General features: G+C 40.7%; 1 protein-coding gene and 1 long non-coding RNA gene across 2 annotated transcripts; one reads left to right on the top strand and one right to left on the bottom strand.

The window, feature by feature from the left end:
• The first annotated feature begins 258 nt into the window (after positions 1–258).
• LOC114567839 (uncharacterized) lies at positions 259–3,986 on the top strand. Its single transcript, XR_003694234.1, has 3 exons — positions 259–458; positions 1,533–1,608; positions 2,187–3,986. It is a non-coding gene; the product is annotated as an uncharacterized LOC114567839 (long non-coding RNA).
• Positions 3,987–4,402: 416 nt separating this feature from the next.
• Positions 4,403–25,151, bottom strand: runx1t1 (RUNX1 partner transcriptional co-repressor 1). The gene is made up of 10 exons (XM_028597426.1): positions 25,037–25,151; positions 22,945–23,186; positions 20,152–20,241; positions 16,040–16,221; positions 12,082–12,344; positions 11,188–11,276; positions 10,228–10,423; positions 9,471–9,539; positions 7,000–7,190; positions 4,403–5,983 (listed from the first exon to the last, which is right to left on the bottom strand). The coding sequence occupies exons 1-10, from the start codon at positions 25,149–25,151 to the stop codon at positions 5,660–5,662; spliced, it is 1,761 nt and encodes a 586-aa protein (XP_028453227.1). The 3' UTR covers positions 4,403–5,659.
• Positions 25,152–25,376: the final 225 nt, after the last annotated feature.

Genomic DNA, 25,376 nt, shown 5'->3' with positions numbered 1-25,376 from the left:
CACAACCAGCTGAATCAATTCAAACTGGAACAAGATAGTTACATTTTATATTGAAATTGATGAATTAAAAGAGCTAATTGACACTACGGCGAGTGCAACCATAAAACAATAGCCTAAGCTATAAAGTAAACAGCATGACAATTCTTATACAATCAACGGTAAAATAAAACATCACCAAAGCAACAACAGGAGGTGTATAAACAATATAAACTCCGCCGCGACTGCAGCCACACATAATAAAGCAAAAAGAGCTGCAGTTCTTACATACCATGTAGCGCGCGCGCACACACACACAACGCTACGTTGCCAGGTTACTATGGTTGTGGACGTTCTCATCTTATCTGGAGAATGAGTTCTCTGTTAGCTCTGTCGGGGACTCTGCAGCCTTCGAAGTCTACCTCGGCATGCATCCTTCAAATTCCACGAAGGCCGAACCGAGCGGTCTCCGAAATGACACGGTATGGTTTAGTGAGTGTTTGTCATTGTAGGCTACTCACCTGTGTGAACGTCACTGGAGCACTGCGAAGTCCTCATCAATGTGCTCTAGGTTCACCTTCACTGCTCAGTGTATATAGGCATAACCAGTCCACTTAGTGTCTAGCTGTCACAAACAGCAGAAAGTCCTCACACATCTCGGTAAAAGTTGCTCATTGAACGCAGAAGTCACCACTGCAGGGTCCACCATGAGCATGTTAGCATTTAGCTATTATTAGCCAGATACTGCGTGCACCTGTTGATGACGCGGTCACCTTAGCGTGCGCGCCGGGTGGTGCATTAAATCAGTGATTATTAAGGTAGATGCAATCTTTTTGTAACTATGGCATACGAGGTGCAATAATAGTAGCCATAACCCATGCACGCGATCCTTAATTTAAATGCATAGTTGCGCATTGTTTGTAGGCCTACTGTTGACAGTTCCCGCACGGGTGCGAGTCCGAGATCTGCAACTACCCGCAGCTGACTTTCTTTTGTTCCTTTCTCACACAGACACAGTTCATAAGACGTTTTTCCATGTGACTTTTTACTGTGAGGGAAGAAACTTGAAATGTAGCAAAGTACATTACTTGAGGTAAAAGTTGGCTATACTTAGGCTAAGTAAAATTTTATTATTGATTAAAAAAAATAAAAGCCTACTCAAAAAGGCTACACAAAAGTGACTAGAGTAGCCTATGTTAGTTACATTAATGTTATGTGTTACTTCCACCCCTGTCTGTTCAACATGGTGGATAACGCCTCATCTGATCATGCACTTTTTGTGCATATCTAGCTTAAGGACCATTCAGGATGTTAAAGGGTAGGCAGGCTACACATGCAGTTTAGTAGGCCAATTGCACTATCATGAAGATAGGGAGAGATAAAAAAGAAAAGAATGGTAAAACTCAAAGCAGGCCAAGCTATCCTGACCTATTTTTCTCGAAATGGTCAAGCTCCAAAAACACAATGCTGCAGGATTCTACATTTCTCATAATGCAACTAGTGACATGTTAACTGAACATCAACTGTGTCCTAAAAGTGTCTCTTTTAATTTTTAGAAATGCTGGTGTTTATCTGGATTGTGTTGCTGAGCTTGGATACTGCTGCTGTAATGTAATGAAGTCTCCAAGGCAGGTATTAACATATTTATTACACCGTTAAGAGAACAACAATACCAGAATTATACTGCAAAGTTTCACAGACTGACAGACCATAGTTTACAGCCCAAAAAAGAATAATAAAAAAAAAAAATCAACAAAAAGAAAAAAAAACAAGAAACCACAGTTCTGACATAGTAGACTGGAAAGCTCTCTAGAGGACACTGACTCTAGGCGATGGAGAGACCGCCCAGTGTCAGCCTACCACTAACCTGTGGTTTTCATGTCTCAATTAATTATTGCACAACAACTTCAAATCATTTGAGCTCTTTTTTCACAATAAATTTTCTCGAGAACCCAAAAAAAAAAATAAAAAAAAATACTCCCACCCCTGAAGCTCAATTCCCTCCCCCAGATTAATGCTACGGGCTTCGTTGTTCACTGTTGGCCCCACACATTTCCACAAGTAGGAAATTCAAATAACATTTTCCCCTATTGTGAAAAACAGGCATGCCTAAATTCATAGCCTTAATTTTTTTTCATTTTAGTTTTTTTTTTTTTACAAGCTTTTGACTTTTGTATATCACCTCTTTTGAATTTACCGCTGCTGACAAGTCGACAAGCGCTTTAGGATATCTTCACAACAGAGAAGAAAAGAGGAGAAAAAGGTGGAGGGGAAACAGGAGAGGAGAAAGAGCGAGAGAGAAACACCATTTCTTATCCGTGACCCCAGCTTGTATCATCGAAATAGGAATCGACAACACGTTTCTTTAAAACTAGCACAATGTTTTTTTTTTAAATCTGTTCAAACAATTGAAACTCTTGATTTACTCTAAAAACGCCACAGGCATAAAGGAATATAACAAAAGTTTTTTCAGGTTTTTTTTCCCCTCTCATTTCTATTCATTTATGTTTCATTTATTTATGAGGTCTGCATTGTTACCAAGTAATGATATGGTTTTGCAGCTGTATGAGCTTCAACTTTGGGTTTTTTATTTTCCTGTTCTCTTGTGCCCATTTGGTTTAGACTAGACCAGTATCAGCGCTGTGACTGATGCTCTTATCGTGCTGTAAGAGGTAGAGTGAGACTTGTTTGCCACAGAGGAATTTGTAGCAAAACACACATAGAGGAGGGAAGAAAGAAAAAAAAAATGGAGCTTCTCAAAGAACCATTGAGCGATAATGTTTGTCTCCTTTTTTTTTTTAAAACCCAGGTTTTGCCCTGCAGTGATGAACACACGTTATTTATTGTATACTTTCAAATACACTAGTGTTAAAACAGCTTGGCTGTCTTCACAGCTTCTGAGGAGTCGCTAGTAGGGTGTCAGACACCTTTTTGGATTGTTTAACCCTTTAGAGTCAAGAATGCAGGTGTGTATTTTATTTAGACAAGAAGGGAGATATGAGGAAGTACAGAGGGAGCAAACAGCCCAGAACCCTTGTGGGCCTCTACTTGTTCCTTGAGGTCAGAATTTGTAACGCGCTTCTGTGTAGCACCAAGGTGTTTGGGGTGTAGAGCCTTTGTGTGCGTCGTCAGGATAAGTGCTTTCTTACTGCGAATGAGAGGTTTGTTTGATTTACGTTGAAGGTTTACAACAAAAGCTGCGACTGATTATCTATCCCAACAGCAAAAATGACATACTTTGAAATAAATAAATAAAAACAACAACTGTAAATGGCCTGGTGTGAAAGCCTAGTCTCACATTCACCTCTTTTAAGAATAAAGAACTTAACTGCTTAAAGCTGAAATGGACACTTAGTCTGGCATTTGTGTAATGCAAAAATGCACTAACAAGATCAAAAAATATCTCAAAGTTTTTCTTCCGAAATGACCATAGAAGTCATCAGTGTTCATTATAGTTATTATTGCTCCATTAAAATGTAACACTGCTGTAACTCATTGTGTTGAATTGACACCTGCTCATTTCACAATATAAGATGAGTGCCATTTGTTTCCAGAAAGGATTAAAATAAATGACTTTTATGACACTGAAGTTAGTTTTCTTCCATAAATGTGTGAAATAAACAACCAAATATATGTGTGAACAAACCTCTTTTGAAAATCGTTTAAATCAGGATTTTGGTCCTTGGTGTCAGTCTTTGGCTGTTTTTGGTGTGTGTTTTTTTTGTTTATCTCTTGTGTTAATACTGTGTGTTACCTGGTGCTTTGCAGTGTTAAAGCTGTCAATCGTAGTCTACACCTCTGCATTTGGAAAGTTAGTTTGTTAGAATATTTTTTTTGTATTTTTTGTACTTTTTTTGGTTGTTTTTGAGTTTTTCTAAAAAATAACAAATATTTAACAAACGTTCAGTAATGTGCATGCACTGTCTGTAACTATTAAAAAAAAATTGTTATGGCCGCTTTTGTTATGTTGAGAAAAAAAAAGAAGTCTTTGATGATTTTACATTTTTCCAACTCCCCCCATCCCAACAAAATGTGAAAACAGATTCTTCTATTAACTATGTACGAAATGGTTGATGAGTTTTGGCTCTATACCGACAACACAAGTATGCTGAAAAGAAGCATGCTGAAATAACCTCTGTGACAGTGCAAATACATTTATGTATGTCCCTTGTACAAAACATTTAAGTTAGCATTCCGCGCAACATGCTAGTTCTCAGAAAAGATCTGGGTCGGACTCAAGTAGCAGCTCTGAGATATAGCTTGTGTCTTTTCTTGAGGACGAAGGAAAGTAAAACTTATAGAACTACGAGGGATCTACCACTTACACAGAATAGAAAAGCAGCTTAGAAATAAGATAACACTTCTTTTTTTATCTCTTTTTGCTAGAGAGAGAGAGAGAGAGAGAGAGAGAGAGAGAGAGAGAGAGAGAGAGAGAGAGAGAGAGAGAGAGAGAGAGAGAGAGAGAGAGTTATGAACGACATAGAGTTGTGACTGGTTGAAGTACTATGCATTGTCACAATTGTCCAACACATATACAATAAATAACCATTGGTGACACCACAGGACAGAAGTCTTAAACACCATGACATCTACAGAAAAAGTATGAGAACACGAAGAAAGATGAAAATGTTTTTCACAGTTGAGACAGGAGGGGAGCGTCTGGGGCGCAGAATGAGCATCCTACCGAGTTCTCAACACTTTCTAGCTCTGCGTGGCTTAGCGGCTGCTGTTGTGGCGACATGACAGTCTTGCCGGTGGGACGATGACTTCACTTCCTGTTTGAGAGCTTCTGTGACCCACCGAGCATGCATGTGCGAATTGTAGTCAGTGCATCTTCCACATGTGCAGTGGGCAAAGTTTTGTAACTTGTCCAAGAATTCTTCCTTTTACATCCTTCAGGGAGACGGATTTGTATTTCCCAGCCCACTGACCTGGATATTATTACAAGTGAGAGGGAAGTAACATTGGTTGAACAGCTGGCTCTGCTTGCAATCTGCTGCACATCTGCCCATTTCGTGCTGTCTGTTGGCCAGAGATTTAGTCCATCCCTCTCCTCTCTCCAGGCAGCAAACGTTTTTAATCCATCCATCCATTGGTTTGTCTGTCAGGGTATTTCAATCAAATATCTTTCTTTACAAATAGTATTGATGACTTCACTCATTCTGCTAGCTAGTCATGTTCCCTTGGTATGCTGTTTGGTGAAATGAGGTTAATGTCTTAGGTAAAGGAAGGCAAAAAGCATTAATTCGAGGATGGAAAAAAACGTTTAAAAAAAAGGGAGGTCAGATATACTTGTCTCAAGTTCACGGCTATCTCTGCTCAGTCTCTTAATATTTACAGGAAACAATAAGATAAGCTACAATGACAACAACATTAACAGCAACAGGCACGACGACAAACGGACAACAAGAATAGCAAGTGTAACGATAAAAGGATGTCAATATTTAAATTCATTCATTCAGAACAAAGAATATCTTTGTGTTTCTTTAAAGTCATGGCAAGTCAATATGACCTGATTATGGACCTCCTCCTCCTTCTATGACTACGCTGCAAGATAGACAGAAGCATTGCCATCTCTCTCTGTTAGCCACGTTAGCTTAGTATCTCTGCAAGGCAATGTAGACAGTCATGCTGTTTGTGGGGTTAAGGGGTGTCCTTTGCCTCCATCCTCTGTGTGAGTCTCTTAGCGCGGTGTGCCATCCAGGGCAGAGGAGGACGGAGTGCTGGGAGTGGAGGAGCGAGGAGTAGCAGCAGGCGGGGTAGCAGCCGGACTCCCAGTCCCGCTGCTCGGGGTGCAGGCGGAGGAGCTGATGGGAGCAGGGGTCTCTGACCCTGGGACTCCTCCCTGCTGCTGGCTGGCCTGCTGCTGCTGCTGGGCCTGGAGGGTCTGACCACAGACATGGTGGTGCTTCTCCCAGTCCTTATGCTGGCAGAAGGAGCCGCAGTAGCGTGCCGTGTTGCAGCCGCTGCACGTCTCACTGGCTTTGCGGCCACAGTTCCAGCAGCTCTGACAGACAGATAGAGACAAAGTTAACTCACACGAAAATAATACAGGAGAAGGATTTATAATTCAGACAAATGGACAGTTAAGCTGATGAACTTCTGATGATCGATAAAACGGTAATTAGGACCCCTTGTTTGTTTTATTTTATGCCTCTATTCACACAAAACAATAACCATATGTTAGTGACAGCAAAATGCCACCAACAGAGATCTAGCAACAGATATCAGTGCACCAGTCTGCACATTAACAGGACTAGCCTCTCCTTTTACAACACTTAAGCTCAAAACAAACCACAGGCAGATCAAAAACCCATCTCTGATTACACGTTGGGCCTCTGATATATATCGGAAACCGCAGGGAGAGCATGTCAGGGCGGCTGCATATCCACAGGAAACACAAGAACAAGGTTACAAACAGCTTCTGAAAGTTTTCCTTTGGGGCACTTCTCTCTCATAAACATCACTCCTACAATTAATGACAGATGTGAGCCATATCTCTCTCTCACTTAACTGATTAAACGTCAAGGTCTCTAATGGTGATTAGCAAATGAAAGCTGCTTCCCTTATTTCCTCTCAGCTGAATTGGTAACACCTTTCTAAACATGCTAGCTACTCTGTCGGAAAGAAAAAGAGGAAGGAGTGAAGCAAGGGTAATAGATGCTTGGTTGACCTCGTTTTGCTTTACTTTGCTCTCCCTCCTGACTATAAAATGCCTTCTATTTGCAGGAACACTTTTAAAGCTGTAAATGATCAGCAATCTCTTTGATATTTGAAAGAAAGTGCACAATGATTTGCTTTTAATAATACGATAACATAAAACACAACACAACAGAAAGCTTCTTTGTAGAGAAGATCCTATCATTCGTGTCATTTGGGAGTCACTAGAACAGCTGGCAACTAAGGTGTAGTCAAAGTGACAACAAAGAAACTACCAAACAAGAGGATGGCGATGACAGTTTTCATGATGTGTTTGAAAGATGGAGGGTACACCTTTCGATGTTTTGAAGTGCATGCTCCTACCTCGCTGGAGTCCTCCTGTTGGTTGATTATGGAGAGTGCGTCCTGGGCAGCCTGTCGCTTGGCCTCGGCTACAGTATGCTCCATTTTGGCCCGCTCGCTGCTGATCATCTCGTGAGCCTTACGCTCGGCCTCTGACACAGCCTTTTGTAGCTCTGACACGGCCTGTCGCTTCACCTCATTCACAGCCTCTTCTGGAAAGAGTGTGGAGACAGAGGAAGTCAAGCCTCCAGTACCTGCAATGTAGTGTGCATTGTATCATCCTGTTGTTGGGAGTTTATTAGAACACTGCTAAATGTAAGAATTCACTGAGGTTTTTACATATTTTTTTATATTTATATGTTTTCTGAATGTAAACAATTAAATTACATTTTTCTGAAACAACAAAAGTTTCATAAGACAGCAGTGCTACAGATTGGGCCCTTCAAAACGATTTATGGTAAAAGCTGTTCTAACACATCTGGAAGACAGAAACCATAACCATAAAACTGATGCCTTCACTCATTTTTATGTGAGGACAAAATCTGAGAAAAGACATGCTTTGTAGTTCTGGAGATGATGAGAATGAATTCACATTTAGCTTTTGTTATTCCTAAATCAGCTGCATGTACTCTGGCATACACCAAATTTAACCAGACATACATTTTCTAAATCATCAATTGTTTTCGTTTAATCATTGAGGCATTTAGAAAGTAACAGGGACTGTGGCAAGTTAACTCAGTTAAAGGAGATCCTCTAATGGGTCAATGTGGGATGTTTTCATTTCAAATGTCGAACGGATCTTATTTAAAGATGAGAAAACAAAATCTGTATTTTTCTTCTAATTTGAAAAACATGCCCATGAGCTCATTATTCCCAGGTAATCAGTCAGAAAACGTGCTTTTGAGATGGAGCAATGTGTTATTTTATACTTGTTTTGTGTCATGAATAACCTTGCCGCATGGGTGTTAAGCGCTGGAATTCCAACCAAACGTTAAAGCAAAAGGAGGGCTTTTTGTTTGCTCCCATCAAGCCTGTAACTTGACTAATTGTGTATGCAAATCAGGCAATTTATATTTAAATTATGCATTTCCATTGTGATCCCACAAGGCCATGTGGTGAGGGGAAGTGGGAAACCGGTAGGAGATTGTGCAAGGTGCTTGAATATTTATCACCAACTGTAAACATTTTGCCCATTTCAAACAGATGTATTCACCACCGCACTCCATTGTGTTAAAAAACCTATTTTGCAATCCTCCCTGGGTCACATTTAAATCAGTCTCTCCTCAGCCACAACATATGAGACTGAAGAATGCAGAAAGAATGAAAAATAGCGGGCACTATTTATCCTACAGAAAAAAAAAGCTTTACGTCTAACAAATATGCTTCACTTTACTTAATTCCTTTGTACACATTCCGCTTGTATTACAAATGTAAATATGTTTTCAATATCAGAGAGAATGTGTGCTTTTCTAAAGACTTTTCGTGATTGAGCTACATTTTCAAACCAGGGTGGTTTTGTCTTTAACCTACTGTGCTGCCTGAAGTCATGGAAATTGCCCTGGTGCCGTGTGATATATGCCTTGTGCATGGAATTGTGATTACACACCAAATGCCTTAGATGGAGGATCGATCAAAGCTGGTGAGGGGAGGAGAGTACTGGAGAGCAGGCAGAGTCCCGATGGTGATACTCAATTCAATTTAAATGCATATTACTTGTTCTGAGTATCTGCACATCATGCTTGGTCAAGCAAGGGGACAATTTATTTTCTCCAAGGGGTTTAAAAAGCACATATACTGTATCACTGACGCTGAATACAAAGTGGATTCCTCGAACATTGAACACTCAGTGGAAAATTCTTTCAGTTTTTCAGGACAGCGATAATGGTGATTGCAGCAGTGCTCATGAGTTTAAAGAATGCTGTTTGTGTATGCTAACATTTTTATGGCATCTAATGAAAGCTGTTAAAGCAACAAATTAGTTTCAATACTTGATCTTAACTGGCTCTACAAATTTCTCTCTACAATTTTACAACACTTTCGTTAAATAGAATAGCTGCAATGTCTGTCGCTAAGGGGATTACAAAAGTGCCAAATGCAAGAAGATACCAAGTCTTGCTACTGTACTTTTAACAGCATAACCACTGGACCAGCTGTTAAAGCTGCTTATGTTCCTTATTTCACTGGTGCAATAAAATTGTTTTATGACATGACATCATATTTGGAGTGTGCATATTGTGGTGGTGAAACTCTTATTTTTTAACTTCCTAATATAAATGATTTTCTAAGCCACATTAGTTCAAGTCTAGCAGGGGGACTAGAGGGGAGAATGGGGTTCAAAGGAGTGCCTCTCATCCACTTCCAGCCCTGAGCCATCTAGGTGAAAAAGATGGATTTATTTTTTACAAAGAAAAATGTCTTAAAAACTGCAGAGAGATAAAGGGAAAGAGAAAGTGTTTGTGTGTGAAAATGGCAGACATGGAGGTGCTGCTCACCAGCTTTCTTCCAGATCTCTTCAGGGACGTAGCCAGACACGGGCCGGTGCAGCAGCTCCCTGTGAATTTCTGGGGAGACACAAGACAGACAGCCATGGTAATCAGAGATCAACCAATGTTTTGCATGACACAGCACAAAAAAATCTGTTGTTTAACCTGATGTTTCTGTAAAAAGGTTTAAGGAATAAAACAAAACATCCAGTTTATTCGTCACTGATGCAATAAACTGGTGAGATGTAAATGGCTCAGTTTACAGGGGACAGGAGAATGTACAACTGACTGACTGACTGTCATTGGTATAATCGTGATAACATAGATGATATGGCCTGTTGGCAGCATGTACAAACTTAACAGTAGAGGACCTAGAATTGAACCCTGGGGAACTCCACTTTAACTATCAGCTTTTCTGGACATAGAACTGTTGGAGAAAATAAAAAATAAATACCATCACTTTCATGTAGGACGCAAACCACCTAAGTAACAATTGAAGATTTTAGATCAGCTACTAATAAGTGATTATAGGGCTTCCTTAATAGTAGTTTTAAAACTGCATATTTAAGGGAGCTAAAAAAGGACAGCTGGTGGGATTAATATTTCATGTATATTAAAATACATAAACACAAAGAAAGACGTTAGGGGAAATTCCAGTGAAGACATGTCTTGTATGAAATGAAAACATTGACATAACTCATTAAACTTACTGGAAAAGGGCTTCACGTAGTACTGCAATACATGTACAGTATGTGTGATCCCCTACCTGGTGTTACATTTTCCTGCGCTGCTGGGCTCTGCTGTCTTGACTGCCCACTAGTGGTGCCCTTCTTCAGCTCTTCAGCGTCGCTGTATCGTCGGATCCAGTAGTTGAGCTCTTCGCGGTCGGCCTCCTGGCACCGCCGCAGTACTGTCAGTGAGCGCCTTGTCTTCTCCACCATGTCCATGATACAGTTCAGCAGCTGGGGGTGACAGGGAGCGGACAAGGCGCTGAGTTTACACATAGACATGGAGGGATCGATTTAAATTAAGCAAGGGTATTGGCGGCGGGTGATATTCTAAATTAAAGCCAACATCTGTGATGTTATTTTAGTTAGCGCATTAATAATATATTTATCTGTATTGTGAAGTTTGGTAGTGAAACACTAGGTGTATATTTTGGAGACACTCTCACCCTTGAAAGGTCCCTTGTCACATCTCTCCACTTGACATCTTACTTTATCCCTTCACTTAATAGTATATTTGTGATTGACTGATTCAATTTTCACTGCATACCAACAACTTTGAGGTGAAACAGCATCACAAATATGACATTAGATGTTTTCTCATGTTTCATTTATGGGACTGGATTAAAACACTGAAGGTGAACATACAAGCAACAATTTAACAATATTTACATTATATGTTTGATACACTGCAGGCAAATATATTTACATGCAAACATGCATGTCTCCATTCTATATAAAAACCCTGACTATTGGTCTTGATATGCTTGTAATGTCAAACCTTTCTTACAATGATCTCACAAAGGCTATTTTCTACAAAGAGCACACAAAACTTGTTCTGTACAGCAGTTAACCAACATACATTTTCTCCTAACAGTTTAACAAAGACTTACAGTACAATATAACTGTGATATATAACTATTTAATATCACTGAAACAAAGAATTAAATAATCTCTGGTACTTAAGGTATAGTAATAAAAAATGTTATTACTTTTCTTACATGGTCAAGGTGCTTCCATTCCTCAGCCCACTCTCTGTCTGTCAGCCTGTGGTCAATCACTTCCTCCTGCCTGGTCCCTGTATGCATACCTGTAAGAAAAAAAGAAAAGATACAAAGACACACAGACAGATAGAAAGATAAACAAAGAGGATCAATGTAACATTACACCATCACTCCCTTTGATCTATCCTTCATTTGGTCCCTGGTTAAAACTTTCTCTCTATCAATTTCATTCTCCTCCTCCCTCACTCCCTCTTTCCTTTGCTGTCTCCATATCTCTCTCCCACCCTGAGGGCAGGACTCAAAATGACTGAGTTTCTAGTCCACTAAACATCCATCACAAGGCGAGACATGGTAAATGTCTCTCCTATTTTTAGAACCGAGCCAAAGTCGTCATTACAGCTTCATCAAGGCAGAAAAATGTCTCTAATACCACGACACTGTGCCTAAATGTGCTTCTGTTGTGCACTCATACATCTCACAGTACATTACTTTAGTCATTTAGCCATCAGGTTGTGGTGGCCTCGGCATCTCTGGGGCAGCAGGGCGGCCTTGTGGTCAGAGAGACTGTTTGTAAGTCTGCTGTACCAAAAAGCATCCACCAGGCTGAAGTGGACACTGACTGATTATCAGTATTATTAAAACTGATACGGATCTCAGTGGTATATAAAGAACTGAGACGCCTGAGAAATGATGTAAAAATGATGTAACTTTTGTAACTGTTTACTTTTGTATATAAAATTCTCCTCTATGTTTCTCTTGGTACTACTACAGAGTTAAAGCTTTGACAGTGTGCCATGTAGGGGAGTTGGTTTATGTCTCAAAATCCAAATGTATGGACACACTGCCACGCGCACACACACTAATATGCACCCTCCTTCCCCATGTCCTCACCAATAGGCCTGGCTCTCTCACGGATTTCCCGATGATTAGAGGCGGGGTGTCTGTAGGTGTCCCGGTAGTGATGGGCAATGGCCATGTCATCCAGCCTGTAGTGCTGCGGAGGGAGCGGGCCTGGGTGGGGCAGGCCGTTGGGTTGGTAGGAGAGCCCATTGGATGGGCTGAAGCGCTGGGCGGGGCTTATGGTGCAGGGCCGCTTGCTAGGGTGAACATCCGGGTGCAGGGCGCCATCTCGCTCAAAGCCGTTCTCTTTGGTTCTGGGTGGAGAAAGAAAGAAAGATACACATTTTAAGTATTTCATTGTCACTGCATGCAGCACTCTATGTTGTTAGTAGGTTTGTCTTCCAGTGGATGTTTTGAATGGACTCTTTAGGATGAATCCTGAAACCAGTGACACTACATTAGGATCATACAGAATTATTTCAACCTACTGGCAAAACTTTTCACTTATTCCTTTTAAGTAAAATAAGATTGAATATAAAACCAAATATGGCTGAAAGTTTTGCTGTTGATAACAGACTTGAACTATTCTTGTTACAGTGAAAGCCTGGCAAATATTAAAAGAAGAGGCCCAATGGATGAGTAGAAAAGGGAAAGGGAATTAAAAGGACAAAGTAGATGACACAGGAGAAAAAAACAGTGTGATGTTGTTACAGTTAATACATACAAAATCCAAACTTGAAACATATCATCACAACTGTCTTCCACACCTTTGTGCTGTATACTGAACACTTGAGTTGCCCTGGTAACAGACAAAAGAACTGCTGTGGAAGGCTGTTTCATCCTGGAATTCTTTCATGGAAAATATATCCATTCAAACATACGCGCACACACGCAAGTAAAGCGTGTGCTCACACAAATTATACACACACAAACGCACACGCACACACACGCATACATATATATTCACTAAAGTAGCTTTCAAGGGATCAGGTGAAATTTTGTAAGGCTGCTTCCGAAGATTAATGTGGCCAGGTGCGTTTGTGTGTGCGCATGCTTGCACATGTGTGTCTGTGTATGTGTTCTCAGCATTGTCAGTTCACGGTTAAATCTTGCCAACCTCCCCCCACTATCTGCAATCCTCCACTTTCCTCTCTCTCCCTCTTCCTCCCCATCTCTCTCTCTCTGTGAACAGATTGAACTTCTTAATGAGCTGTTTTTATGGGCTCCTAATGCTCATCCACAGCTCTCCATATGCTCTTTCCATCCATCCGTCCGTCTCTCTCTGCCTCCCTCGACTCATCCATCCATTCTTCTCTCCCCCTCAACCACACTCTTATCTCCCCAGCTTCCCTGCTGCAACAATGTTTATATCTACAGGCACTGGAGTACACACATGCACACACAGTCACAGTCACCTATGCAATGCACGGATGTGTGCACACATAATATACCTACTGTAGATACATATATGGGCCCAATTTACATGCACATACCTATGTCCTGGCATTTGAATACTTTTATTTATTTAACAGTAAATTACATTTTCTTTTACCTCTACTTAAGAAAGACCCATGCCTTCACTTGAGACTGGTAGTTATGAGAAAAAGGGCTTTTGTTTGTAAATTCCATTGTTTAATAAGTACATTTTAGATTAGTTTTGAGTAAAAAGCCTTTGGATCTGCTCCCCTTTGTTGTTATATAAATTCAACAGTTTCCCTATTTCACATTAAAAACCTTTCAGGGAGGGTAATTCCTTCACTCGCCTGTAAAACGTTTATTGTGAAACACCTGCGATAAGTGTTCCATTGACAAAAGCAGAATGGATCAGAATTAATCAATAAGTAAGTGAGAATAGCATTTCTCTTAAAAAACGAAATTCTGTTGAGTATAGTTTAATTATTTTGTATGTGATTGACAGAATTAATGCTGTGAAAATATGCTGACTTATACTGTATTTACGATGCAAGTCATTACCGTACAGGTACCACAAAATCTGCTCTCCAAACTATTATTAAAATATCGGCTTTGTCAGATAATTACTGTAAACACAATATGTATGTTTTTTTTCTCATATGAATATTACACTGCAATAATCCTGGTCAGGATCCTGCACACCATGGTACAGTATTAATCAGGTTGCGTTGATGGTGCATTGTTGTCTGTAATTAGGATTCCCATTCAAATCCCAATATTCCGACACAGGGCTCCAATAAGTGGGAACGCTGAGCAGAGGTAAGCAGAAACCAGAGGTGCTTAGCCAGCCATATTGGTGCTAGAGCCTCATCTGTAAGCGTTATCAGCTCATCTCCCTAGGCACGCACGCACAAGTACACGCATGCACGCACACACGTACATAGGTGCACCTACGTGAACCTATCATGCCTTTACACTGGATAGAGAATCATGCACACACAAATTCACACAAACAGACCACATTTTTTCACTGAATACAGATGCATACTTACTTTTTCTCTTTATATATATATATATATATATATATTATATATATATATATATATATATATATATTTTTTTTTTTTTTTTTTTTTTTCTCTCTCTCTCTCACACACATTTACACCACACCTTTTTCCCTAGCTCACTCGCCTATGTACCAGACGGGCTGCAAATATGCAGGTATTACAGAAAAAGTCTGCCTATCTGACTGTTGGGGGAAAAGAAAGGTGAGAATTATTAATATCACTTTGGCATTTTTGTCTCTCAGCAAAAAGTAAATTTTCCTCTCCCCTTCTGCCTGTATTTAAAAATGTTGGATGCCTGGAGAATTATTTTTTTATTTCAAAAGACCTAGCACACTTGAAGCACAGGCACAAACTCAAACAATTATATTACAAATATTCACAAACTTATGTTCAAGAAATTAAATACAATGCTTATTAATGAAAGAATATTTTCATCAGTCTAAGCATAGCTATTTGTTAATCTCAGTTATTAATCTGATTAGTGAAATCCCTTTGTAAAGCCATTCTGGGAGAAAATGCATACAAAAATGTAGATGTATGTAGTTATTTTTTTTTAGTGGTATAGCAGCTCTACCAAATAAAATGTACTTTATTGTGCTAGGAATAAGCCACGGTCTTAAACATGCACACACTCTCGCCGTTGGGCTGGCGGGTTTTGTGCTTGTTTCCGTTTGTGCTGCTTCGGGGGAAGACTGTTGGAGAGAGGACTGTAGAGTTTTACAGGGCTGTGTGTTCCTGGACGGCATGTCTCACTGCTTGTTCATTAGAGCAGAGAACATTGAGTCGTTACCAAAGTCTGTGACAACAAATGGATATAATGATTTGGCTGGGATGGGGAGTGCAGAGAAACACACACACACACACACACACACACACACACACACACACACACACACACACACACACACACACACACACACACACACACACACACACACACACACAGACAGACAGACAGACAGACACACACTAATCAAATCAAATAAAAAAAATGATAACTTATACAGAATACATATGTATACACATTCATTGACACATTCACACTTTTCATTAAGGCACAGCTGTCTTCCTTCCCTTTTTCTGTCCTCAGGATGTGTGTGTGCGTGTGCGTGTGCGTGTGCGTGTGCGTGTGCGCGTGTGTGCGTGTGCGTGTGTGTGCGTGTGTGCGTGTGTGTAGTCAGGTCTACTTTTCCCATCTCCTCCTCTCCTCAGTTCTGGCCCATTAACAGCAGAAGCCGGGGAGCTGAGATGTCCAATGGAGCACGTCATGAGGCCGGTGGCACACTGACAGACACTTCCCATACATACATTAACACATCACACTATTGCCTTGCATTGGCTCAGCTTGTGTCTATGGAGTGTTGTTTGGGTTCATAGGGATGATGCAGGCAGACTCAAAGGGATTCATGCATGAGATCACATAATAGAGGGGAAAGCCTGAGCTGCTTTAATGTTTGGAGCTGCTAAATGTATAAACCAAATCAGTCCCACACTGGCAAAATCATGTTCTGACTTCCTGATTCACCCACCTGTCTGGCGTCCTTCTCTTGCCATTCTCGTTGACGTCCAGCAGGAGTTCAGAGGAGTCCACTGGGGAGGTGGTGCTGGTGTCCAGGAGCAGCTGCTCATGCTGGGCCAAGTATTGAGCTGGGTTCTGCTTGGCCAGCCTTGCACAGTGCAGCAGCTCCCTCTGAAGGAGCGGCAGGTTGGCCTACAGAAGGAAACATCAGTGTATTACTAGAGGGAATGTAACAACTGCGCCGTATGTTTTAGACAACACTGATTTCTAACAGAGAAGCAAAAATAGAAATATCACTGCCTTTTTGTCTTTCAACAAATGGGGAACAAAACTCACTCGCTCAGTCACTCAATCCTCTCTCTAAAATGCTCTCTGCTTCCTTTTCGGCTAATTTGGGAAACAATGATAATGATCTGTCCGATTGAGCTGAGCTGTTTTTACTACAATGTGTTCAACAGATATATCTTGTAGGGAAAACAATAATTATTAAGATTCAGAACTGCACGAAACAATGGTAATTCAGTTGTGTCTGTATTGCTTTAAGGCAAAGTCAGCTTAAGCTCTTAAATGAGGAAAAATGCACTTGGAATATACAAGTTCTACTTTGCCTTGTGCAAATTATAATGTTGTTGATAATTATTTTTACAACAAAGATAAATTCAACCAGATTGATGCATCTCTTTGATCTGAAAAAAAAAACATATTAAGCTCCTAAAGCACATCAATATATGATGGTATAATAAATGTTTTCCCCCCAGTATTTTCAATACAAAAACATCTATTTGCAATATATTTTTTCCACGTTATCTGTGCCCTGTTTGCTCATTACCATGGAACCAACCACTTCCTGTGACCCAGAGTGCATTAACACCCAAATCTCTATTTTTTTTAAAGAAACAGCAGCTATTTTCAATCTCTTTGACATAACAAGAGGGTCTGCTTTCTTGTGTGGAGTTACAGGGTCATGCAGGTATGTGCACACTGACTTCAAAGACATCTGATGGGGTGCATTTTGAAGCAAGAAGATGAAAGTGTTGCGTCAGGCAGGTTCAGAATAAGAGTGGGGGCTATTTTGACGAGGTACATCATAAGAGCCTTTGGAGAGGCCATCTTTGTAAATTTTTGGTCTGTTAATCTATATTTTATCCTGAATAACATAATCTCTCTCTCTCAGTCGATGGCTTTGTTTTTTTTTTCTTTCTTTTTTTTGTAGTTTTATAATCTATGAGCTTTCTTTCTTCCCTTCCTACATAAGCTCACAAATTTGCTTCCGTTTCTTTGACCAATTCCATCCCATCTTTGCCAACTGCATACAGAAATAATACTTGCAAAACACAACCATGATTTGTTTGGTGGGATTTATGTTTCATAATAAGAAAATCCCTCTCCAGTAATTGGCTGGTAATAAAAGAAATACCAAGCGCTGGCCTTCGCTTTACCTGCCCGAGTTAATGGTCCGTTGATAGTTTATGATCGTAATTACCCTCTGAAAAAAAGAGCATAAAATAGATTGCTTTGACCTCGCTGAACTCATCTTTCATTAATTGGAGGTCATCCTAATTGCCAGAGATGTGGGATGCATTAACAAAAAGGACTGAAACAAGAAATGCAGACCACTGAAGACACTGGATCATTTTTCATATGACAAAGTATGGCGATTTGCTTCTGTGCAGTTATGGTAACCAACATCTGCCCTTGCATAAAAGGAAATTTTCAAGTAGTGTTCAGCAGCCACAGCTAAAATCCGCCCGGGATGATTTATTGTGAAAATACTGGATTTGTCATTTTGTCAAACGGTGCCAAAAAACTATTCAGAATCTGCCATGTTCAGGATATGCTGCAGTTCATCAACTTTCTGTTTCTGTGTAATTTGCAGTTGGAGGAATATATAGGAGACTTCGTTTCTGCACGTCTATATTGTCCTATTTCAATTATTTACTATCACGATTTTCTCTCTCTTTAGGCAAATGTGTTTATTCCTCTGCCACACAGCACTCCTCTCACTTCAACATGACACAAGAAAAACAAAACACTTGACAGACTTAAAATAAGCTCACTTTTAACTTGAAAACAGAGAAACATTGTTACTCTGTAAGCCTGTTGTCTCGTGTGGCGGGCGTCCCGCCAACACATCACGTCACTGGCGCTGTGTGGTTTATGATTGCCTCCTTCCAGTAAAGAGTCCCAACCAATTTGCGGTTTAGTATTAAGAGAAGGGGAAAGGGGTTGGGTGAGGGTGGGAGTGGGGTTGGGGGGGGGGTTTGGACGGGTTGGATTGGTCTAACATTAGCATAATGAAAAACTCGGAGCCCTGACGTGCATTGTTGCAGCTGTGCTTCAACGCACCTATAAAAGCTCCCCTACACCTCCAACTGCTCTCTGCTACCATATGGTAGCTGGCATTAAAGGCTCCGCATTGGGAAGACCCTAAAATTAGACTGGGGAGGTAGACAGGCAGAGAAGGAGCGAAAAAAAAAAAAAAAAAAAAAAAAAAAAAGAGTTGCATCTTTGATTCCGCAGCCATCCCAGTGATACACTAACCATCTGGCGAGGAAAGGAGAAGGAAGGAGGGACTGGAGGATAGATAGATAAGGGAACAGTAAACAGAGACAGGAAAGCGATGAAGACAGAAAGATATGGAGGGAGAACAAATCACCTTGTGATTCAAAGCAGAACAAATGAAGAAAAGTTAAGAATAAGGGAGTGATGTGAGGAAGGAGACAGGGAGGACACAAAGTCCCTGTTTCTGTCGTTAACAGTAACAGCGATACTAGTGGGACCAATACCACATCAACGCAGGACCTCAGTGGATAATATAGGCTTGTGAATGTCAGTTCACACATGCACACATCATCTGCAAATGCACCCGTGCACGTGCATACAGACAGCGTAAAGTGAGATGATATTGTGCTCAGGGAGAACTGACTGTCTTGTTTTCACAATTAACATTTACTGTACCTCATGCCTGTCAGTCAGTCAGACACAAACACAGAGCAGGGTAGGGAGGGCTAGATAAGGAATGGATAAAAGATAAAGAGAAAGATGTAGGCAAAAGAATTGAAAAGAGGATTGAGGGGGAAAAGAAAGTGAGAAAACAAAACAGAGCCTGTAATAGAAACAAATGAGCTCTTTGTTAAATGTCATGCCCCTCCCTGCTCTCCATCTCTCAGTACCATAGTGATATTGATCTCAGCTTCACCTAGACCCCATAACACAATCTGAACTGCTGCGGCTGCTGCACAGTGCATCCCTCAATATAGACCCCCAGTCCCATTTGTCATCTTTGACTACCAAAACAAATCATACCGCCGCCACCAGTCTCACCTCCAGACTGCTTTAGCTCCTCAAATCCTGCAGACATTCAGAATATGCACCTATCTTACACAAACAGCCCAAATGCACATAAATGGCCACATAGATACAAACAGAAAATCCACCATCCCTCTTCATTTTTATCTCCCAGACTGGAATAAAGAGATGTAAGCTGTGCCGTTGTGACTGAAAAAAAAGGCAACAAATGGGCTGAAGCAAGGGCACGACTGGATGCTTAAAAGAGTGCTCCTTCCTCATGTAATATACCATGCTAATGGTTGAAAATGGGAAATACTCGCTGGAAATGTAGCTTAGTGGGACGAAGAATCGTTGATAAAACAAGCCTTAGAGAAAGTGGTGGAGGAGGCTGGAAAGGAGCACGTGAAAGAGGACGTTGTCATCGAGCCACAAGCACACACATTGTGCTCTGTTCCAGCACACGTTAAGCAAGTTTCTAACAAAAAAAACAACATATTGCAGTTCAAACATTGCACAGAAAAATTATAGTTGAACATGACTTATGCACTGTTTCAATTGGAGAAGGCATGAAACCGACAGATTGAGCAAGAGAAAGAAAAAAAGTATGTGAGAGACAGAACGAGAGCGACAGTATTTTGTGAAATTGCAGAGAAACTGAGTGAGAAGGAAGAAGGAGACAGATTAGGTACAATTGAGAGACAACAAGAAATACCAAAAATAGGGAGAAATATCACAAACATAAGTATGCACATCTGGATCTGGGCTGGCTTAATGTTTTCTAGGTTTGCTCAATAAGACCGAACTGTATTAAATGCATATTTAAATATCTACCTTTAGGAAGGGTATGACAAAAGGTCGCAGAGGGAAGTTGGTGGCTTCTTGGAGCTTGGAGTGAAATTCTTCAATGGTTAGCGTGGAATTCTGGAGGAGAGAGAGAGAGAGACAGAGAGAAAACACATGAATCCATGTGGAAGGCATTAAGTGATAATATTACTTATTGGACGTTAAGCTACATCCTGACCTGGAGTGAATGTTTCGAGTTTTGTAATAGAAAGCATATGGGCAGGCCGCAGTGAAAAGAGCCACAGAAAACAAAGACGCACATCGCTTCGCACATGGCTTCAATTAACAAAACAAATACACATGCAGGAGTCACATCATCAAAAATATGCTGCATGAGGAAGAAATGTGCCTAATTATTATTTTATTTTTTACAAAATATGCTCCTTGGCTCATTTAAAAACCAATCACTTTACCTTAACATTTAAGTGCAGTTGAATATTTTTTTTTTTTTTTACATTTCAGTCTATTAAGTCTATCAGCTCAGGTCTGCTTGTTCGTTATTATGAATAGAAAGTGAAAATATATATATTTTTTTGAGTATCATATTTGGAGTGTATTTCATAATGTGTGTCCTATGTGTATGTCCAATAAAATACATACCTACAACACACGACGTGGTTCTTTTTCGTTTTCACCCATTTGATTGTTTGCACATATGCTTATGTTGTACACATGCATGGCACTCCTGTCCTTATCAACAAAGTATATTACACACTTGTGCCATAATGCTCCACGTCTGTGCTACATCTCTCCATCAGTGCCAACCGAATAACTGTCTGGCAATTTTCAGAGACCAGGTAAGACCAAGGTGATCAAAATACGTTATGGACCAGGAAAATGTGCAAGACAGAGAGAGTGTAGTATATTTAGAGTCAGATGGGTTTTTGTATTGTTGAAAACAGAAGGGGTGTGTGTTTGGAGCAGTGGGGGGTCCAAAGTAGGTTATACATTTCAGTTTGTCAACCCAAACAAAGTCTCTCCTTCTTTTGGTTGCCTGTAACTCACATTAATGGCTGACAAGACAGCGGTGACTGACACTATTTTTAATTTTCAACATGAACTATATTCCAGCGATTCAGAGCAGAGAGAAAGAGTAAGAAAGAGAGAAGAAAGCGATGAGTGTGCACATGGGAGAAGAATCTGCTATATAACAAGCAAAAATACAAACAAGAACAAAAAAATGCGAGACGGAGAACATTATAAAAAGCAGCAGATATGATTTTTCCTCCCCACACTCTCGGTGTTTATTTCCCAGACCTGAATTTTGTTACATTCAGCCTTACATCTGTTCACCCAGATTGCGTAGGGGCTGTTCTTGACAGCTAGTGAAACCTCCTGAGTCTCCCTCTCTCCCTCTCCCCAGCACACAACTAGCTAATTAACGGTGTCACTCTTTTCAATAAGGCAAGGGGAGGGACAGAGAGACAGTGAGCGAGAGAGGAAGAGAGGGGGAGAGAGAGAGAGATATGGAGGGGGGGGGGGAGGTATGCAAGGCAAAACGACACAGGAGAGGCATGTGCATTTGCAGACGGTGAGAATAATAAACATAGTGAAGCCAAAAGGAGGCTATGCTCTGTGAGGCTAATTAAAAAAATTCCTCCCTCCATCTCCTCCGCCTCCTCCTTTCTGCACAACATTCAATCACTATTTTTTGTATCCCCCCTGCTCGTTAAGTCAAATCTTCTCAGATCCCATAGATGTGGTAAATCTTTAGATTTGCACATGTATTTTATATTGCCTTTATATAACCATGTCAGCTAAGCTGGAGGAACACATCTGTCAAATCTCTGTTGGATAAATGTAGTTTGATGTTTGCAGGCTTGATTTGTATTTTGCAGTATAACCAATTCATTCTCATGTCTCTGGTGAAGAAAACACAGTTTCATTCTTGTTATTCTTTGCATATGTGTTGTTTATATACTGTATAATTATGAAATGAATACAAATTCTAGCTGCTTTTATCCACTTTATGCGCTGGATTTAATTTGGGTTAAAAGTTGTGATTATCAGTAATGCTTTAATTTGTGCATCCAAAGCTACAATCATCATTTAGTTGCAGTTACTATTATCCTATATATCTATAGGTTTAGCTAAATAAATCAATCAAGTTTTAATATTGAAACATGTTAGGTTGTCAGACCCCTGCACATCCTGAGTGAAAACATTATTTGGATGTTAAAGTAACAAGTTGAATCTTTATTGCCTCAGGCCTATGGTTTTCTATGTTGTATTTTAATTTATTAAGTATAAAACAAACAAAAAATCCCAAAGTTGATCTGGTGCATAAAGACGGTAGTGTCCTGGTCTGATGTGATCCTGTCACAGAGGACAACATACTGCCATTGTTTTGTCAGGCATTGTGTTACAGTGAATAATGGGCTGCAAAGTACTGATGGATGTCAATCCCGGAGGCTGAAGTTCGCAAATCTTTCTGTTTATTTTACACTTACGCCTGAAGGACCAGATGGGTGAGGTTTCTGACATAAGAAAATAAAAAAGCCTTAAAAAAACGACCCCTGAGGTTTTCATAATCATCGATAAGTATTTCAAAGTATTTTAAGTATTCATCTCTGTGACTGAGAACTAACCTGAGATTACTTAAACTGTTTGATTTAGTAAACTCATTCCATCTGGTACTTCAGGCATGCTGAACAAATGCGAAGAATTATTCTCAAATAACCTACTAATGGATTCACTTATTCCTGCTAACTTAAGGCCCAGTATCAACTTTCACTCTATGAGCCCTTTGAACTAAAGCTCATATACACAGAAGCCACTCACCACTAGTCCCAGCACTAATGTGCGGACTCGCTCGCCGATTTCAGGTGAGATGTCATTGCCAAACTGCTGTAGAGTTGTGAGAAAGCGCTTGAGCTTGCTGAGCTGCCGGGCGCCGCAGGCCGGCGGCAGCTGCTGGTTGGCCAGCGAGGATGAGGAGGAGGAGCTAGGACCATTGCTGTAGCCGTTTGGAGGAGATGGAGCGCCGTTAAGCGCTGTAGGAGAGTGGCTGCTGCCATTGGTTACTGCGTGAGACAAGGACATAAAGAATAGTGTTCAGAGAAAGGAGAGCAAAATGAGAAATAGTTCATAAAAAAACTATGACTTTTTCAACATAGTGCAAAAGTAACACTGCATTCGCCCTGGCTAACTGCAAATCACCACAAATAACCTCAAGTCCCTGACTGTGCCTTTAACAAACACCAACAAAGGAAATAACATACGTCAGCTTCACTGAGACCAAACCACTGATTTGAAATGATTTACATTCCTCTGAAAACATTCACAATCCTCAACATTTGTTTCCAATCATAGCAGCACGTTTGATCCTTTGCGGCATCCTCTCATAAAAAACATATTTCTGCATTTGGAGACATGTTGCCTCTCTGCACCCCCTTCTCCCTTTGCCTCCCTCCCTGCAGTCTAAACAAGCAGGGACAGTGTGACCCCCCGTCACGCCAGAGCAAGGGAGAAGTGTGTGTGTCTGTGTGTGTCTCTTTGTGTTGGGGGAGTTGGTGTACAAAGAGATACAAGGCGGCATAAAGCTTTCCCTCTAATGAGATTAGGTTTTGACTAGCGATCCACTCACTCCCCCTCTGGCTGCCGTCCAAAGCCGCCACTGTAAAGAGAGGAGAGAGACGAGATACTCAAACTGCATGTGGTAACAATTATGTCGGGTGGAAATCAAAGCATACTGCTTTGTTAAAACCTTCGGCATGTGTAATGAGAGAGCTGGGCCTTTCCTCCCTCATCGCACGGAAGCCCTGATGTTAATTGTGGAGTGTGAGCGTTTGCAACAGAGAAACAGGCAGATATAGAGAGAAAGTAAATACCAGAAAGGAAGAAAAGGGAGAATAAGTGATTAAAAGAGAACAAAATAATGCCTCTGTTGCAAAGAAGCAGCCCTACTAACGCAGACTTGAGTGCTCTGAGCATTTTGAAGGCCTTTGATTCTTAGATTCTAGTGCTCTTCACGCAAGTGGTTAAGTATGCACTTCTAAGTGAATACTAGGGTATAATTTTGTTCGTCACAGGCTATGTGCACGTTGCAACGGTTTGCAAGCGTCGTTGGAGAACTTGTTTGGAATGACTGCAATTTGGGAAGGCTCAATGCAACTTGTTATAAAGGTCTTATGTTGCTGATGGCATTTAAAACATTGACAATTTTGGATTTCACCTACGCATAATGCGGCTGTCTTCCCAAGTGTAAGCACATGTATATCTGCTTTGTTTTACAACGTTGCTGTGTTTATTTTTCATGGGTGACTTAAGATGGAATTATCCTTCTGCGGTCTGATGTACAGCCATCCCGCCATCACCTAAGAATTGATTTATAGTTCAGCATCACATTGCACCTGTTGAAACAACCACCAAAGTATTGTATATAGGGATGCACCAACCCAACTTTTTCTCACCAGATAACTGTGATACAACGTATCAGCCTATCTGCCTATACTGAGTACCGATCCAATACCAGTGCTTTCTTTTCCCTGATTTAAAATGTGTAGACCACATTAGATGGAACACTGAACATGAGGCCAGGGATGCCGTGGCACTGAGAACTGAGTCATCAGTCTGCTGTGAGTGACTACAATGTAACGCATTCTGGAAACTTTATGATGACATTTACAAAGAAACAGCATTCAATGAAGGTCGGTTATGTCATGGCCAATACCAGATCCCCCTAATAAAGTCAGTATCTGCACTCATACGGTACATTGGAAACTAGTAGGAGACAACATAACTGTTAACATGTCAAATATGTCACAACATGAGTGTTGTTAGATCTTTGAAGACCCTATGGCGTAGATGATGTATACCTCCGTTGTGACACCATAAACCCTTAACACAGAACTATAAACCTAGCTTTACTCACATGTGGTGGGGGTGTAGGAGCTGTTTCGGGGTGCTCCTTGCGTGCTGGGTGGGGGCGGCATGGTAGGGGGGGTCAACCTGGACTGTGTCTTGACGTCCGCAGGTGAGTCGGGCATGGTGGAGCGCTTCCCAGTGCGATCTGAAGGCAAACAAAGCGAAAGATTATAATAACATACCAAAAATAACATGCTGATATATTTTAACAAAGGAAATAAACAACAGCTCAGGGCAACACATTCCACATCTGTGCGCATAGAGAGGAACTATATCATAATTTGCACATACACAGCAGCAGGATTTAATTTGATGAACAAAGCGCCGACGAGGTGTACCACACTAAA

Source organism: Perca flavescens, chromosome 14 (assembly GCF_004354835.1).
Source record: "Perca flavescens isolate YP-PL-M2 chromosome 14, PFLA_1.0, whole genome shotgun sequence".
In the NCBI taxonomy this organism is placed as follows: domain Eukaryota; kingdom Metazoa; phylum Chordata; class Actinopteri; order Perciformes; family Percidae; genus Perca; species Perca flavescens.
The sequence above is the reverse complement of the archived record's forward strand: the minus strand, read 5'-3'. Positions and strand labels throughout refer to the sequence as shown.